The sequence below is a fragment of the Staurois parvus genome, unplaced genomic scaffold, assembly GCF_062004578.1.
Source record: "Staurois parvus isolate SC_StPar_1 unplaced genomic scaffold, SC_StPar_1.0 ptg000449l, whole genome shotgun sequence".
Classification (NCBI taxonomy): Eukaryota; Metazoa; Chordata; class Amphibia; order Anura; family Ranidae; genus Staurois; species Staurois parvus.
Window position 1 is genome coordinate 240,345 of NW_028318245.1, and position 16,869 is coordinate 257,213.

At 47.7% G+C, this 16,869-nt stretch overlaps 3 protein-coding genes across 6 annotated transcripts in view; 2 read left to right on the forward strand and 1 right to left on the reverse strand.

Moving 5' to 3' along the window:
• The window catches only part of LOC149453185 (uncharacterized), a 199,431-nt gene that overhangs the window by 55,280 nt on the left and 127,282 nt on the right, over nucleotides 1-16,869 (forward strand). The window lies entirely within an intron of this gene.
• Nucleotides 480-10,218, reverse strand: LOC149453192 (uncharacterized). The gene is made up of 7 exons (XM_089688325.1): nucleotides 10,107-10,218; nucleotides 8,427-8,581; nucleotides 7,806-7,940; nucleotides 7,608-7,719; nucleotides 7,292-7,491; nucleotides 7,034-7,163; nucleotides 480-5,164 (listed from the first exon to the last, which is right to left on the reverse strand). Exons 2-7 carry the CDS (start codon nucleotides 8,511-8,513, stop codon nucleotides 3,660-3,662), a joined length of 2,169 nt encoding a protein of 722 aa, XP_089544451.1. The 5' UTR covers nucleotides 8,514-8,581; nucleotides 10,107-10,218; the 3' UTR covers nucleotides 480-3,659.
• Nucleotides 12,421-16,633, forward strand: LOC149453193 (uncharacterized). Of its 2 annotated transcripts, none has more exons than XM_089688437.1 (5): nucleotides 12,421-12,546; nucleotides 13,974-14,052; nucleotides 14,169-14,470; nucleotides 14,565-14,706; nucleotides 15,254-16,633. In XM_089688437.1, the coding sequence occupies exons 2-5, from the start codon at nucleotides 14,019-14,021 to the stop codon at nucleotides 16,453-16,455; spliced, it is 1,680 nt and encodes a 559-aa protein (XP_089544563.1). In that variant the 5' UTR covers nucleotides 12,421-12,546; nucleotides 13,974-14,018; the 3' UTR covers nucleotides 16,456-16,633. The 2 variants fall into 2 exon arrangements, with proteins under 2 accessions (XP_089544563.1, XP_089544564.1); XM_089688438.1 differs by having other exon boundaries at nucleotides 14,169-14,368.

Genomic DNA, 16,869 nt, shown 5'->3' on the forward strand with positions numbered 1-16,869 from the left:
CATGGAGAAGTGGCTTCCATGATCATATCTTACCAGTGGAGAAGATGCCAATATGACCGTATCATACCCATGGGGGAGTGGCTTATAGGTTCATATCCAATTAATGGAGGGTGGGTTATAGGAGCATATCCTATCCATGGAGGGGAAGGGTGGGGGGGGGGGGGGGTATTAGGAGCATATCCTATTTATGGGGGGGGGGGGGGTCTTATAGAAGCACATCCTGTCCATGGGGGAGTGGCTTATAGGAGCATATCCTATTTAAATGGGGGCAGGTGGCTTATTGGATTATATCGTATCCATGGGGGAGTGGCTTATAGGCACACATCCTGTTTATGGGGTGATGGTTTATTGGCTTAGATCCTTTGAGGGAGTGGCTTATTGAATTATTACTTATTCACGGAGGAGAGGCTTATAAAACCATATCCTAGCCACGAGGGCGTGGCTTATATAGTACTTTGTACAAATCACACAGACACATCTATTGGAAAACTTTTATTGCATTTCATCATCAGATTATAATCTTTGTTTGCTTTAAAAAAAAAAAATCCCTTGACTCCACCCCCACGTGATATCATTTAACCCCTCCAGAGGATTCCCCTTCCCGACCAGGCCATTTTTTGCGATAGGGCGCTGCGTTTTATTTTAACTGACAATTGCGCGGTCGTGCAACACCGCACCCAAATTACGTTTCCATCCGTGTTTTCCCCACGAATGGAGCTTTCTTTAGGCGGTATTGGATCGATCAAAGGGTTACCTGTGTGCTGGGAGAGTTTTACTAGGGGGCAGGGTCTGTTACTAGGGGGCGGGGTCTGTGTGCCTCACTGTAACCACACTGCTCTGGATGGCTGTGCTGTGCAGTGTGCCCGAGCAGACAGGGAGGACTTTTTTGAGTATAATCCTGCACCCCCACTCACATGTTCTAGCTTACTGCACTTAGTTGGCGCCTTCTGATGTTTCCTTCATATATTGCAGAGATTACTTCAGGAGCGGTCACTGATATCTTTGGATTTTTTGAGTATAATCCTGCACCCCCACTCACATGTATGATTATGTTCTAGTTTACTGCACTTAGTTGGCACCCGCTGCTGTTTCCTTTATATATTGCAGAGATTACTTCAGGAGCTGTCACTGATAGCTTTGGACCTTGGACTTTTTGAGTATAATCCTGCACCCCCACCCACATGTTCTAGCTGACTGCACTTAGTTGGCACCCTCTGATGTTTCCTTTATATATTCCAACAGCCCAGCACATTACATACCGCTCCTCCACAGGTCAAATAGCTGCTCCTGTCTTCTCGATACATGTAGGCTCTGTGCAGCCTATGGAGTCAATTGAAGGACATAGGAATTCAGATAGTCGGGTTATACTGCCAGGAGAACTGGATATAGGCAAACAGGAAAAATTTGGAACCCCTCCTCTACTCAGCATGCCTCAGTTTTATGGCAGAGTAGTACTAAAAGCATGAACATAAATACAGAGGGGGTGGGGCCTGCATCCCTCAATGGACTCCAAAAATATGGATTTTCCAGAAACTACAAAAATTATATTTTCTTCCTTGTCCATTGAGGGACACAGCAATGCAGATACAATTGGGACATCTAAAAGCAGTTCAAATGAGGTAAGGGCAATACAGCAAAAAAACAAAACATGGCTTCCCTAAGAGGACTGGGAACCGTCAAAAGTCATCTAAAGGACCAACACCGGAATCTTATGCAGGCCATACATAGTTGGAATTCCGAACGATTTTTCGTCCGAAAATCGAAAACGTTGTACACTCGGGCAGCCGATGGCGCCATCAATGATTTCGAAAATCGGCCGATCAAGTCATAAAGTTCACCCCATATAACAGGCGAAACTTCTGTTCCTTCCAGGTCACGGCTCGCGCGTATATTCTTTTCGGAAAACCGATCGTACGATTTGACCATCATTTAGTCGAAAATCGGTCGTTTTTCACAAATTTTCCAACATGCCCGATCACCGAAAAGGGGAAGAGCCACGAAAATCGGTCGGTGCCACTGACCCCACTAACAGAGCGAAAATCGGCTGATTAGCCTTAGGTCTGATTTTTGGACGAAAAATCGGTCGAATTTTGACCCATGTATGGCCCGCCTTAATGGGGAGATCCACCATCTTTTCTCAAGAGGGCTTCCTCATAGGACTTCCGGTGGGAAAAGAAAGTCCTAAAACTTGCAAAACCCTGTGAGGAGGTCTATGACAGCCTCAGCCCGGGCTCCTACCAGCCCACGCCCCCTCCAACACGGTTTACCATCCCATGTTCCCCATGATGAAGCTCCAGAGTGGAGTGAAAGGCATTGGAGCCCGGGCTGAGGCTGTCATAAACCTCCTCACAGGGTGCGACTCTTAGGCCGGCCATACATGGGTCGATTTCCCAACGATTTTGCATTTGAAAATCGGACCTAAGAATAATCGGACAATTTTCGCTCTGTTAGTGGGGCGATGGCACTGGTTGATTTTCGTGGCTCCTCTCCCATTTCGTTTATCGGGCATGCTGGAAAATTCGTGAAAAACAACCAATTTTCAAAATCATTGGAGCCATCGGATTACAGAACGAACGTTTTCGATGGAAAAATCATTCAGAATTCGACCCGTGTACGGCCTGCTTTAGGACTTCCTTTCCTAACTGGATGTTTTGAGCTGGGGTGAGCTGTTAGAGGACCTGGTGGAACCTTGAGTGGCACCTGTCATTTTTGTTGTGGATCCTCATTGGTAGGGGAGGGTTCATGCAGGGGCGGGCTTACAATTTTTGTTTTTTCCAGTGTTCCCACCCACGTCCTGTAGGGGGAGTATAACCCAACTGTATCTGAATTCCTGTGTCTCTCAAAGGACGAGAAGGAAGGAGGGTTTAGGTCAGGGGCTGTCCAAACTATGGCCCTCCAGGTCTTGAGGAACTGCAAGTCCAATGAGGCCTTGGAAGACTCTGCCAGCCACAGGCAAGACTCTGTGGTGGCTCCATGTATCCTTAGACCGGGGGTCTCCAAACTATGACCCTCCAGGTGTTGAGGATCTGAAAGTCCCATGAGGCCTTGAAAGGCTCTGACATCCACAGATAAGACACCCAGAGGCATGATGGAACTTGAAGTACTTCAACAGCTGGAGGGCCATAGTTTGGACACCCCTGGTTTAGGTGAAGGCCCTTTGCAGAGACATGTTCTCTTTAAGCTATACATGAACATGTCCAAGAGCTAACCACCTCTGTGACCTAGCCCAGGTGGGCGGGGTGACACGTGTCAGAGGGCATGTCCAGAACAGTGGCTGAGGCCATTCCTCAACATTGGACTCCTGGGGTCGGTTGAGTGGCGTCCAACCCTTCACATGTTCAAAAAGTAAGTTTGAGATGAGGACTTGGACCACCTTCATAATCAACGTCCAACAAGGATGAGGTCTTCTTTGCTACAATGCCATAAAAACGAGGTTGGCCCAAGCCATCAAAGCATTGTTACATATTGTTGCATAGACTCTAACGTTCGTAAAAAAAAAAACAAACATTCGTTCCAAACAATGTACTTATTTTATGCCCAAATTCTGCTTCATTGTCCCATGGTGACGTATCAGAAATATGACCTCCAAGGAAGACTTCACCCGGCGCTCCCAACGGGAGCAACATGTGCCGGCCAGTCCCAGCCTGAACCCAAACCAGTCAGTGATGGCAATCCCTCCGATGTACACCATGAGAGTATTCCGTGGAAAAGCTTTTCCCGCACTCCTGACATACATACGGCTCCCCTGTGTGAGTCCTAAGATGCTTCTGAAGGTCGGATTTCCATGAAGTACGATACTCGCACTCCGAGCACGCGAACGGCTTTTCCCCCGTATGAGTCCGTTGGTGCTCGGTGAGGAACCATCTCTTCTTGAAGCGTTTGCCGCAGTCTGGGCACGGGAACGGCAATTCGGCAAAATGAGTTTCCTGATGGACGATCAAGTCTGAATTCTCCGTGAAACATTTCCCGCACGCCGAACACAAAAACGGCTTCTCCCCGACGTGGATCTTCATGTGACCTAGGAGTGCCCGTTTCCGAGGGAAGGGTTCCCCGCATTCAGAGCAGACGAACATCTTCTCTCCTGTGTGGGTCTGGAGATGAGTTGTGAGGTCTGACCTCTTCCTGTATCTTTTCCCGCACTCGGTGCAAGAGAACGGACGTTCTTCGGAGTGCGTTTTCTCGTGCGTCGTTAAATCTGGCTTGTAGAGAAAGGCCTTTCCACAGTGCAAACACTCGAAGGGCTTGACCCCAGAGTGCTCCGCTCGGTGTCGTTCCAGCTTTCTTCTATCTGTGTATCTCTTCCCGCACTCTGAGCAGGAAAAGGGCTTTTCTCCCGTGTGCCCTCTGAAGTGCCTGTCTAGAATCGCTTTCTTGGAGAAACTCTTCCCGCACTCAGAGCAGGTATAAGGCAGGTCGCCGGTGTGGGCCCGCTGATGGACGACTAAATTACACTTAAACATGAAGCCCCTCCCGCACTCGGAGCAAGAATAAGGCCTGAACTCCGAATGGGTCCTCTGGTGGGCTCCCAGTTGGGATTTAGACACAAAACATTTGTTGCACTCGGGGCAGGGAAACGGGCGCTCCCCCACGTGCATGCTCTGATGTTTGAGAAAATACGACTTTCCGACGAAACTCTTCCCGCAGTGGTTGCAAATGAACGGCTTAACACCGCTGTGGGTAAGTCGATGTTTCGCGAGGGTGCCTTTCTCTCCGAAACATTTCCCGCACTCCGAACAGGAAAAGGGCTTCTCGCCCGAATGAGTCTTCACGTGCCTGAGGAGATCGGCGTTGCGCAGAAAACATTTCTTGCACTGGGAACACCGGAAGGACTTTTCCACGTGGGAGGCCTGGTGCCGGATGAGATACGCTTTCCGCGAGAAACCTTTCCTGCACACGGGGCATGTCAATGGCGGCTCGCCTGCGTGACGCGCCTTCCGGCGATTGCAGAGCGCCGATTTAATCGGAAAACATTTGTCGCGTTCAGTGCACGGAAATGGCTCATCGACAAAAAGCATCCTGGTTGCCGAATGACCGGGAAAGGATTCCTCAGGGATAGCAGGATCTGGTGATCTGTTGGCGTTGGAACGGCTTGGATGAATATATGGCGTGACGCGGTCGTCTTGTAGAGAATCGCATGCAACGTCCTCCTCTTCTGATTTACAGCCTGGAGAAAAAGTGAGATGACCCTCAGACCAATCCTCATGGCAGTATACGAAAAATACATTAGAGCGGTGTCCACCAGGCTGCTACACTTATCCTTAGCCCTCCCACATTCCCACTCCAATCACCAGCCAATCCTTAGCCCTCCCACATTCCCACTCCAATCACCAGCCAATCCACGTTACTCTTCCCACACATTTACATCACTTAGTGACACCTCCCCTAGAAGGTTCCCTATCTTCTATAGGCCATTCAGTGACATCCTAGACATCACCTAGGCACTCAGCCCACCATGTTGACATTCCTGCTACACTTATCCTTAGCCCTCCCACATTCCCACTCCAATGACCAGCCAACCCACGCTATCTTTTCCCACACATTTACATCATTTTGTGACTCCACCTCTAGAAGGTTCCCCATCTTCTATATGTCATTCAGTGACATCCTAGCACTCACCTAGGCCCGCAGCCTACCATGCTGAAATCCCTGCTACACTTTCTCTTAGCCCTCCCCATAGCCATCCAACCCACGCTATCTCTTCTCACACGTTCACATCATTTGGTGATACCTCCCCTAGAAGGTTCCCCATCTCCTATATTCCATTCAGCAAGTTCCTAGCACTCACCTAGGCACTCAGTCTACCATGCTGAAATCCCTGCTACACTTACTCTTAGCCCCCTTCATAGCCATCCAACCCACGCTATCACTTCCCACACATTTAAATCATTTTGTGACTCCACCTCTAGAAGGTTCCCCATCTCCTATATTCCATTCAGTGACATCCTAGACATCACCTAGGCACTCAATCTACCACGTTGAAATCCCTCTGCTACACTTACTTTTAGCCCTCCCCATAACCATCCAACCCATCCCACCTCTTCCCACACATTTACATAATTTGGTGACACCTCCCCTAGAAGGTTCCCCATCTCCTATATGCCATTCAGCAATATCCTAGCACTCAGCCTAAGATGCTGAATTCCCTGCTACACTTACTCTTAGCCCTCCATAACCAGCTATCTCTTCCCACATATTCACATAGTTTTGTGATGCCTCCCCTACCTCCTATATGCCATTCAGCAAAATCCTAACACTCATCTAGGTACTCAGCCTACCATGCTGAAATTCCTGCTACACTTACTCTTAGCCCTCCCCATAACCATCCAACACATCTCTTCCCACACATTTGCATAATTTGGTGACACCTCCCCTAGAAGGTTCCCCATCTCCTATATGCCGATCGGCAATATCCTAGTACTCACCTAGGCCCTCAGCCTACCAGTTCGAAATTCCTGCTACACTTACTCTTAGCCCCCTTCATAGCCATCCAACCCATCCCATCTCTTCCCACACAATCACATTGTATTATGACACCTCCCAGAGAAGGCTCCCCAGCTCCTATACTCCATTCTGCAATATCCGTGAACTCACCTAGGCCCTCAGCCTACCAGGTTGAATTCCCTGCTACACTTACTCTTAGCCCTCCCCATAACCATCCAACACATCCCATCATTTGGTGACACCTCCCCTAGAAGGCTCCCCATCTCCTATATGCCATTCAGCAATATCCTAGTACTCACCTAGGCCCTCAGCCTACCAGGTTGAGATCCCTGCTCCATGTACCCTTAGCCTTCCACCCAAGTTGATTTTGGCGCTATAAAGTGTATAGATCTGTAGGACATCATTGCTGTATTTATTGAAACTCTTTGTAGATATGGCTGGCAATGATCATCTCGAATACCCTAAAAAACCCCCTCATCATATTATAACTGATAGCACCAAGTTCCAGCTCTACTCAGGGCCAATCAGAGTGCAGTAACAGGGCAGGAACAACAGCAATATACTCTTTCTGTAATTCATATTAACCACCCACCATTGCTGATCTCTGTAGGAAAGTCCTCCTCTTTAATGGTCACCATCAGTTCACCTTCCATAGACTGCTGATTGCCCGTCTCTTCTTCTTCCTCTTTACTTTCCACTTTCACGACGGTCAAGCTTGTACTCTAAAGTAATGGATTGATTAAAAAATATAAAAGTCATCACGAGGTTGGGAGCAACAGAATAACATCATTTGTAGGATGTCCACGTTATCTTCCCGTTAAACCAAAGTTAAAAGTTCACTGATCTATACCTGATGATGGTGAGGGATGGTGTGATCTTCCTGTGTGGAATCCCAGGAATACAGAGGACGGGGACATCTCTCTGGTGGGTTCCCATGACTGGATCCATCTACCTGATGATGGTGAGGGATGGTGTGACCTTCCTGTGGTGAATCCCGGGAATACAGAGGACGGGTACATCTCTCTGGTGGGTTCCCAGGACCGCATCCATCTGTAGGAAACACACACACTGACTGAATCCATTGTTTCTATGTGTTTATCAGATGATCGGGGATCTAGGTGGAGCCTCCGTACTGCTCTCTCCTTTCCAATAAAGTCTCCTCTTACCCGGTGATGTGAGGGGCGTCTGATTCTCCATGTAGGGATCATTGTGTCCTTCAAAATTCTTTTGGTTTTCCATGGACACATAGACAGTGACATCCTGACACCTTAAAGGAACCTGACACACACAATGATACAGTCACCATCCAGACACATCCCTTGTCTGTTACTGGAGAATGTCCCAGAATTCCCGGCACCGCTCACCTCTCCTGTCAGCAGCTCCATCATCTTCTTGGTGACTTCTAGGATCTTCTCTGTGCTATTCCTCACTGGAATCAGAAAGTGAGGTGGAGGAACACTGATGGTCATATGGTCACCAGACTTCAAAGGTGGAAAGCTCTGTGTTGAAAAAGCATAATTTAATGAGATCCTTCATAACTTCCTCACCTCTCCAGTCAGGTCTGTGTTTTATTAATAGAGATTAGAGTGATGTCATGTGACCTCCCAGAATCCTCCTCACCTCTCCGGTCAGGTCTGTGTTTTATTAATAGAGATGAGAGTGATGTCATGTGACCTCCCAGAATCCTCCTCACCTCTCCGGTCAGGTCTGTGTTTTATTAATAGAGATCAGAGTGATGTCACGTGATCTCCCAGAATCCTCCTCACCTCTCCGGTCAGGTCTGTGTATTATTAAAAGAGATTAGAGTGATGTCATGTGACTTCCCAGAATCCCCCTCACCTCTTCGGTTAGGTCTGTGTTTTATTAATAGAGATGAGAGTGATGTCATGTGACCTCCCAGAATCCTCCTCACCTCTCCGGTCAGGTCTGTGTTTTATTAATAGAGAAAAAAATGATGTCATGTGACCTCCCAGAATCCTCCTCACCTCTCCGGTCAACAGGTGGATGATCTCCAGAGTAAGGTCTAATATTCTCTCTGTCACATGACACTTGTCCATCCTGAGCTCCATCATGCAGGGGTCAAGGCAGATGTTCTTTGCTTGGCACTTCTCTCTCGTTTGTCTCTCATTGACTTCCTAGTCTGAAAATGTTTGAGATAAAGGCGCAGTCAATGAACTATTTCAACAAATTTGTCAATTCTAAATTTCAGTCAACTTTCATTTTTGGTTATTTTCCTTTGTTCGATCTGCTCTTCATACTCAACTAATGGTACATATACCATTTCACATAACACATGGGGCATTCAGATGACCACTACACCTTCCTGCCCCATTCCTCACCACAGCCAGGTGAAGAAATTGCAGCCTCCCCTCTGAAGGAAATGAAGTGCAGGCAGCTTTGGTGGCGTGGCCTAGTAGTCATTGTGACCTTTATAATTGTAAGAGAACTTCAGAGAAAGGCCACGATGGTCACATCTACCAACCCTGATACTTCAGAGAAAGGCCACGATGGTCACATCTACCGACCCTGATGCTTCAGAGAAAGGCCACGATGGTCACATCTACCGACCCTGATGCTTCAGAGAAAGGCCACGATGGTCACATCTACCGACCCTGATGCTTCAGAGAAAGGCCACGATGGTCACATCTACCGACCCTGATGCTTCAGAGAAAGGCCACGATGGTCACATCTACCGACCCTGATACTTCAGAGAAAGGCCACGATGGTCACATCTACCAACCCTGATACTTCAGAGAAAGGCCACGATGATCACATCTACCGACCCTGATACTTCAGAGAAAGGCCACGATGATCACATCTACCGACCCTGATACTTCAGAGGAAGGCCACGATGGTCACATCTATTGACCCTGATACTTCAGAAAGGCCAAGATGGTCACATCTACCGACCCTGATACTTCAGAGAAAGGCCACGATGGTCACATCTATTGACCCTGATACTTCCGAGAAAGGCCACGATGGTCACATCTATTGACCCTGATACTTCAGAGAAAGGCCACGATGGTCACATCTACCGACCCTGATGCTTCAGAGAAAGGCCACGATGGTCACATCTATTGACCCTGATACTTCAGAGAAAGGCCACGATGGTCACATCTATTGACCCTGATACTTCAGAGAAAGGCCATGATGGTCACATCTACCGACCCTGATGCTTCAGAGAAAGGCCACGATGGTCACATCTACCGACCCTGATGCTTCAGAGAAAGGCCACAATGGTCACATCTATACAGTCAGGAACGGTGAGGGGAGCCGGTAAGAATAGTTGCTGATGGGTGTCCGTGGCTCCTTGGGGGACGGGTTCCTTTGTAGCCAATGACTTCTCATGAAGGAAATGACAATTATACTGACCCCCCCCCCCCCCCCGGTTCACGACTTGGGCGAAGGGCATCAGTGGACACGCCCCCATGCCACCCCACCCACCATGGCCCTGGCTGACCTTTCTATCACCCCCGGGGATATGGTGGTTCCCCTTCAGCGGACTGACCAGAGGTCACATCACCATGGTGCCTCCTACCCAGGTTTCGGTGGTAACCCATAGCAACCACATACACCACACAGGGGAACAGCGCTGTCTGGTTGTTATGGGTGACCGCACCGAGCCCCCGAACAGCTGGGACACGAGGGGTTAACCCGCCACTTACCGTGCCTCACACACCGATATTCGCCGAGCACTCAAACCCACTTCGACCCCCTTTCCGGTTCATGGACCGCACCTCACTTCCGCACTGTGCGTTCCACGCCTCAGGACGAGGGAACCACCTGAGACCAACATGGCCACCGGGGTCCGTCTGTGCCAGCGCGCATGCCCTGCAGTCTCACAGGGACCGCCGCCATCTTTGTTGTATTGAGGAGGCAGAAAAGGGCGGGGACTGTGTATTAACCCTTTAATGTGCCCACCCCTACAGTCACCATACTGTCCTCACATTTTTCTTGCATTAAAGTCTATGTCAGCACATTTCCCCTTCAAGTACATAAAAATACCTGCTATCCTGCAGAAGCACTGAAATAAATGCCCGCTAAAACGCTCTGTTCTAGTTGTGGGTGGGGTGAGAGCCCCTGTCAGGTTTTTTTCTGCTACAGAGATTTCAATTCCTGTCCTGGTGACAACAGTTTCGCAAGAAAAGAAGTGAGGGGAACTCTCCAATGGCAACACAGACTCACCAGTGGAAGATTGTTAGGAGGACAGGAAGTAGGGAACGTCTGTGTTGCCATTGGAGAGGGGAACTCTGGAGGACTAATTGTTCCCCTGCTATGGGCTCCAGGCAGCCATCTTGGGAGGGCAGCATATCTTCTTGGTGTCCAAAATCCCATGAAATTTAGCCATCTTGACTGAGAAAGATATAAGTAAGAGATTCTACGTCATCTGATGTGGGGGTCAAATAGGGGCAAAGGCCCTGCAGGTTCGGGAGAGAGTCGGATTGGCGTTAGGGAGAGGTACCCCTCGAGGAGTGAGCCATTTCAGTCCAGGAGAAGAGCTGGTACAACAAAGACCAAGGAGAAGGCCAGAGGTCAACTCATAAAAAACTGTATTGGAAATGAGAATCAAGAAAAATTTGAAGGAAAGAAAAAAAAATCAGTAAAAAACAGTAGTGGTGTTGGGTCAATATTGGTTACACTTTTTACGTCACCTTTTTTTAATATTAATATTTTTATTTGACTTATAAACATTTATGGCAGGAGGCCTCCATGAGATGCATTTTTGGCGAGCCAGTAGGGTTGTTCCATTCCCTTCAAGATACTCAAATCGGGGTTGTCGCACGAGAACGACATTCGATACAGAAAATATCTCGACAGACAATGACATGGTGAAAGACAACGAGCCGACAAAGAGAGGGGAACGGCAAGGGGAGCCGGGAACGGTGAGGAGACAGGGGAACGGTGAAGGGAGCCGGGAATGGGGAGGGGAGCCAGGAACGATGAGGAGACAGGGGAACAGTGAGGGGAGCCAGGAACGGTGAGGGGAACGGGGAGGAGAACCGGGAACAGTGAGGGGAATGGGGAAGAGAGCCAGGAACGGTGAGGAGAGGGGAACGGTGAGGAGAGAGGGGAACAGTGAGGGGAGTCAGGAACAGGGAGGGGAGTCAGGAACGGTGAGGGGAGAGGGGAATGGTGAGGGGAGCCGGGAACGGTGAGGGGAGCTGGGAACGGTGAGGAGATAGGGGAACGGTGAGAGGAGACAGGGGAACGGTGAGGGGAGCCGGGAATGGTGAGAGGAACGGAGAGGAGAACCGGGAATGGTGAGGGGAATGGAGAGGAGAGCTGGGAACAGTGAGGGGAACGGGGAGGAGAGCCGGGAATGGTGAGGGGAGAAGAGAACGGTGAGGGGAGCCGGGAACGGTGAGGAGAGGCGGCAACGGAGAGGAGAGCCTCGAACGGTGAGGGGAACGGGGAGGAGAGCTGAGAACGGGGAGGAGAGCAAGGAATGGTGAGGGGAACGGGGAGGAGAGTCGGGAACCCAGGTTTCGGTGGTAACCCATAACAACCATATACACCACACAGAGGAGCAGCACTGAGTGGTTGCTATGGGTGACCGCACCAAGCCCCCGAACAGCAGAACGACATAGGAGGGAGTTATAAACATTTATGGCAGGAGGCCTCCATAATATGCATTTTTGGCGAGCCAGTTGGGTTGCCCCATTCCCTTCAAGATACTCAAATCGGGATTGTCGCACGAGAACGACGTTTGATACAGAAAATATCTCGACAGACAATGAAATGGTGAAAGAAATGATGAGCCGGCAAACCCCTGGCGTATATCCAAAAAATTCCATCTCTACCATCAGTGGATGCTCATTCTTCCACACTAGAAAGTGTGGTCCTGTTTTGAGCGTCAAAATGTCTGCAAGAAAATGGCCACCCGTCTGTGGGATCACATGGCTTTGAACCTAGTGTTTGTCCTCCTGTCAACCTGTGGCCATGTTGAATGCTGGCAATGCCCACACTCTGAACCTTTGACGATCATGTGACTAGAGAGGGAGGAGTAGAACTAGATCACAATGTCCTGAACCATAGGAAGCACTCAGGGGAAGTAGATGAGTAATTTGGAGTCATGGCTGCCCCCAGAGAGAAAAAACGGTTCTGGTCAGTATGTTGGTTATTTTGATGATGTGTTATTGTTGTGCGTAGAGATACTCCATACAGGTCGTACGTAAAATTAGAGTGCGCTGATCTGTATTGACTTGCTAAAAACTTGTGCGCCCTTTACTGCATGCTCCTTCAGGTTAGGCAAAGGCGCACATCCATCAACACGTGCCAAAGCATCCAAATCCAAAAATAAATTATTCTGACCCTTGATGTGTGTTGTACAGAAAATATGTGTTTGTAAACGCAATTCGATGAGTTACAAAAAAGCAAGTCATCGCACTTTAACGTGCAAATTTTGTGCGTTGCGGTGTGAATGAGCCCTTAGGGCCATGTTTTTACTAATGTGCATCTGTTGCAGTCTCTTTTGTCGCGAGGCAACAATTGAAAGGTACGTTGCGTGGATATTTACATCCTCGGACAGTTAAGGGTTGGATTAGTAATGACAATGAAGGTGTAAAATGTTCAAAAAAGAAAGCCAATGTTCCACCCAAAATTGAGACCAAGATCCACTATGACACAGTGGCGTTTTCAATGCGTAGGGGTACGGCACCTTCTCCACCTTCCAATATGACGTGTGTAAGCTCATTCTACCTTCAATATACAGAGGAACCGTTCTCTAGACACTGTACCAAGAAATGGGAGCCACCATTATAAATCTTTGGGGGTGATGGAGAAGCCAAGATTCTCCACTGGGACATATGCCTTGAGTCTCAGTATTCCTTAAGTTCTTTAGCGGCACCTCATCTATGGACGTGTCTACCCTTTGAGCATGGTAGAATTGTTTTGGCCATTTCTTTGAATTCCAGTTTTAGTTGCTGGGTTTTTTTGGATGTTTTTTGGACATTCAACACCTGCATTGTCATTAAGCAGCCTTTCTCAAACTTTATACCCTAAAGGAAGCCTAAAACTAATTTTTTAGGTCTCCGGGAACCCCTGCTAAAATCAATTCAATGGGAATGATTGCAAAAAAACACCCCTTATATTGGTGGCCAGTGGAAATAATGCCAGCTAAAAAGATCACTTGTGTCCTGCAGCTGGCTCTGCCAAGTGGTGTTGGCCTCAGAACTATCAAAGCACCATCAAACAGAAAGTCAGCCACAGCTCAAGGAAGCCCTAGGAACCTCTGTGAGAACCTCAGGCTTTCACGGAACCCTGGTTGAAAACGGCTGTTTGTTATGTATCCAGTATCTTTGGACTTTCAGCTCATTGGTCTGGTGCTCTTTTTGGACATTGTATTTGTAGCTTCCAAGCTGTAGGTCCCCTGTTTGTATGGGCACCTTGTTTGTGTTTAACAATCCAATACACCCCATATGAACCTGTTTGATCCTCCTAAACCATGATCCATTGATGGGTCAACTCCAGTACCTTGGTTACTCAAATTCTAGTTTGTTATTTAGGATGTCACTGTCTATTTCTCCATGCAGGAGTAGGAGTATTTAGAAGGACACAAAGATCTCTACAAGGACGTCATGATGGACAATCAGCCGCCCCTCACATCACCGGGTAAGAGGAGACTTTATTGGAAAGGAGAGAGCAGTACGGAGGCTCCACCTAGATCTCCCATCATCTGATAAACACATAGAAACAATGGATTCAGTCAGTGTGTGTGTTTCCTACAGATGGATCCAGTCATGGAAACCCACCAGAGAGATGTCCCCGTCCTCTGTATTCCTGGGATTCCACACAGGAAGGTCACACCATCTCTCACCATCATCAGGTAGATGGATCCAGTCATGGGAACCCACCAGAGAGATGTCCCCGTCCTCTGTATTCCTGGGATTCCACACAGGAAGGTCACACCATCTCTCACCATCATCAGGTAGGTGGATCCAGTCATGGGAACCCACCAGAGAGATGTCCCCATCCTCTGTATTCCCGGGATTCCACACAGGAAGGTCACACCATCCCTCACCATAATCAGGTAAACTGATGAAGCACAAAAGTTCCCTGAGGCTAACTCAGGCTCTTCTTTCTGTGGATTTTTTTGGTACAATATTTTCTATCATTCTATTTAGCATGAAGAACTCTTAGATATGAACAATGAAACTAAAAAGGAAGAAGAAAAGATGTATTTGAAGGATAATCAGCAGTCTACAGAGGAGGTTGGGATGATAAGAACAATTAAACAGGAGAAACCTTCCGTGGATATCAGCGTAGGTGAGCTATAAACTCTCAATTCAGAAACTATTCAAATTTTCTTTTTTTCCCCTCCTATACATTGAAGGCATGTAGATTGATGATTGAGGATCTGTACACCCTCAAATCACCAAGTGAGATGAAACAGGATTACCAATGGTAGACCAGCTAAGTTCAGACACTGATTACAATCAAGTAACTCATGCTGTCTGACCTATTTCATTTTGATGCTAAAGGGGTGAATTATTAGTTGCATCAAATAAACCTAGACTAAATATTCTGGAAGCTGAACTAAGAGCTGGAGCTGGGAAGTATTAAAATTATTAAATATGGTGGCCTAACAAACGAGGTGGAGCTACACACACCATATGAAAGGTCCATCTCCATTCCTCAATATAACGTCATGTTCCCAACAAATGAGGAGGAGATACTGGACACCATATGAAAGGTCCATCTCCATTCCTCAATATAACGTCATGTTCCTAACAAATGAGGAGGAGATACTGGACACCATATGAAAGGTCCATCTCCATTCCTCAATGTAATTGTAAACTTTTTTTACCGACAGGTGAACATGATATCCAGAATGACGTAGAGGTAGATCATAAAGCAGAAGATCATGGTCCTACACAATGTTCTCAAGGAGAGAACCCCAAGGAACAAACTATACATTGCCCAGATTCCAATGTAGAGAACTCAATGGATCCCTCTAATCCAAAGAAACTTGAGAAATCCCATCCAATTCTTTCCAATGTTGATACAATAGCTGATCCTTCTAAGCCTGGGAAACCTGAGAAATCACATCCCGTTGTTTACAGTGTTGATGAAATACCAAATCCCTCTGAACTTGAAAAACCTTCCACCAAATCCCACCCAAATATTTTCAGCACTGATAAATCACCCATTCGATCTAATCCTGGGGAATCGTCCTCGGATAAATCGCCTACTGGTAACCCCAAAGGCGATAAGCCATTTAAATGTCTTAAATGTGATCGATGGTTCAGAATGAAGGCAAATCTTGCTAGACATCAGAGCATGCACAAAGAGAAGGTCCCTCTTACACGTGAGGAGGTCTGGAACACTGTCAAAGTGCGTCCTTTTTCCTGTCCAGAGTGCGGGAAACGTTTTGCACGAAAAGGAAACCTCCTTAAGCACCAGAAGATTCGTAAAGGCAAGCACGTTTATCCTTGTTCCGAGTGCAGGAAAAGTTTCATCCATCACGCAGAACTTCTTAAACACCAAAGAACTCACACAGGCGAGCGTCCCTTCACGTGCACAGACTGTGGGAAGGGTTTTGCTCAGAAAGCAACTCTGGACGCACACAGAAGGCTGCACACGGGGGAACGCCCTTTTTCATGTTCAGAGTGCGGGAAATGTTTCAGCGGAAGAGGAAACCTTGCTAAACATCAAAGAGTCCATACAGGCGAGAAGCCTTACTCGTGTTCGGAGTGCGATCGGTCTTTCACGCAGAAAGGAGAACTTGTTAGACACCAGACCACTCACACGGGCGAACGTCCTTATTCGTGCCCCGAGTGCGGGAGACGTTTCCCCTACAAAGGGATACTAAATGTACACCTGAGGCGCCACAAAGGTGAGCGCCCTTATTCGTGCTCGGAGTGCGGGAGATGTTTCACCGAGAAGGGAAACCTCCTTATGCACATTAAAAGGCACCTGGGAGAGCGTCCTTTCCCATGTCGGGATTGCGGGAGAGCTTTCTCTCTCAAAAGTGACCTTGTTAGGCACCACCTTCGAAAACATGCAGACCAATGAACAGTTTACATGTCCAGAGTGCGGGAAATGTTTCACTGGCAAAAGAGACCTTCGTAAAGCAAAGCTCCAGCCTTGGCTTCAAGCAAGAGACGGCGGTCGAATTTCTTATTGTTTGAGACGTTCTCTAAAAAGTCTCAAGATATTTTTTTTTTAATAAAATTTAAGACGTTTTAAGAGAGTCGTGCCATGTAATCCCTTTTTTTTTTTTTTAATTGGATGGTTCATAGCAATTGAAATATTTTCCTCAAGTCTATACCTTTTTCAAACCCAGATATCTCTTTGTAAAAGCAGCTGTGACATCATCACTGCACAAGAGTGGGAGGGGCCCAGCAAGCCACATCCATTACAGGCTGGCTGCAGAAAACTACAGGAGGGGGCGGAGCCCAGACCGGTCACCCTGCTCAAGTAGAGAGA

Coding starts and splice junctions, on each gene's coding strand:
- LOC149453192 (XM_089688325.1), bottom strand. CDS start 8,513: ATGATGGAGCTCAGGATGGACAAGTGTCATGTGACAGAGAGAATATTA. Junction 7,941..8,426: donor TCCACCTGTTGACCGGAGAG/GTGAGGAGGATT, acceptor TTTTCAACACAG/AGCTTTCCACCTTTGAAGTC. Junction 7,492..7,607: donor GACGCCCCTCACATCACCGG/GTAAGAGGAGAC, acceptor TGTTTCCTACAG/ATGGATGCGGTCCTGGGAAC.
- LOC149453193 (XM_089688437.1), top strand. CDS start 14,019: ATGATGGACAATCAGCCGCCCCTCACATCACCGG. Junction 14,053..14,168: donor GCCGCCCCTCACATCACCGG/GTAAGAGGAGAC, acceptor TGTTTCCTACAG/ATGGATCCAGTCATGGAAAC. Junction 14,707..15,253: donor TTCCGTGGATATCAGCGTAG/GTGAGCTATAAA, acceptor TTTTACCGACAG/GTGAACATGATATCCAGAAT.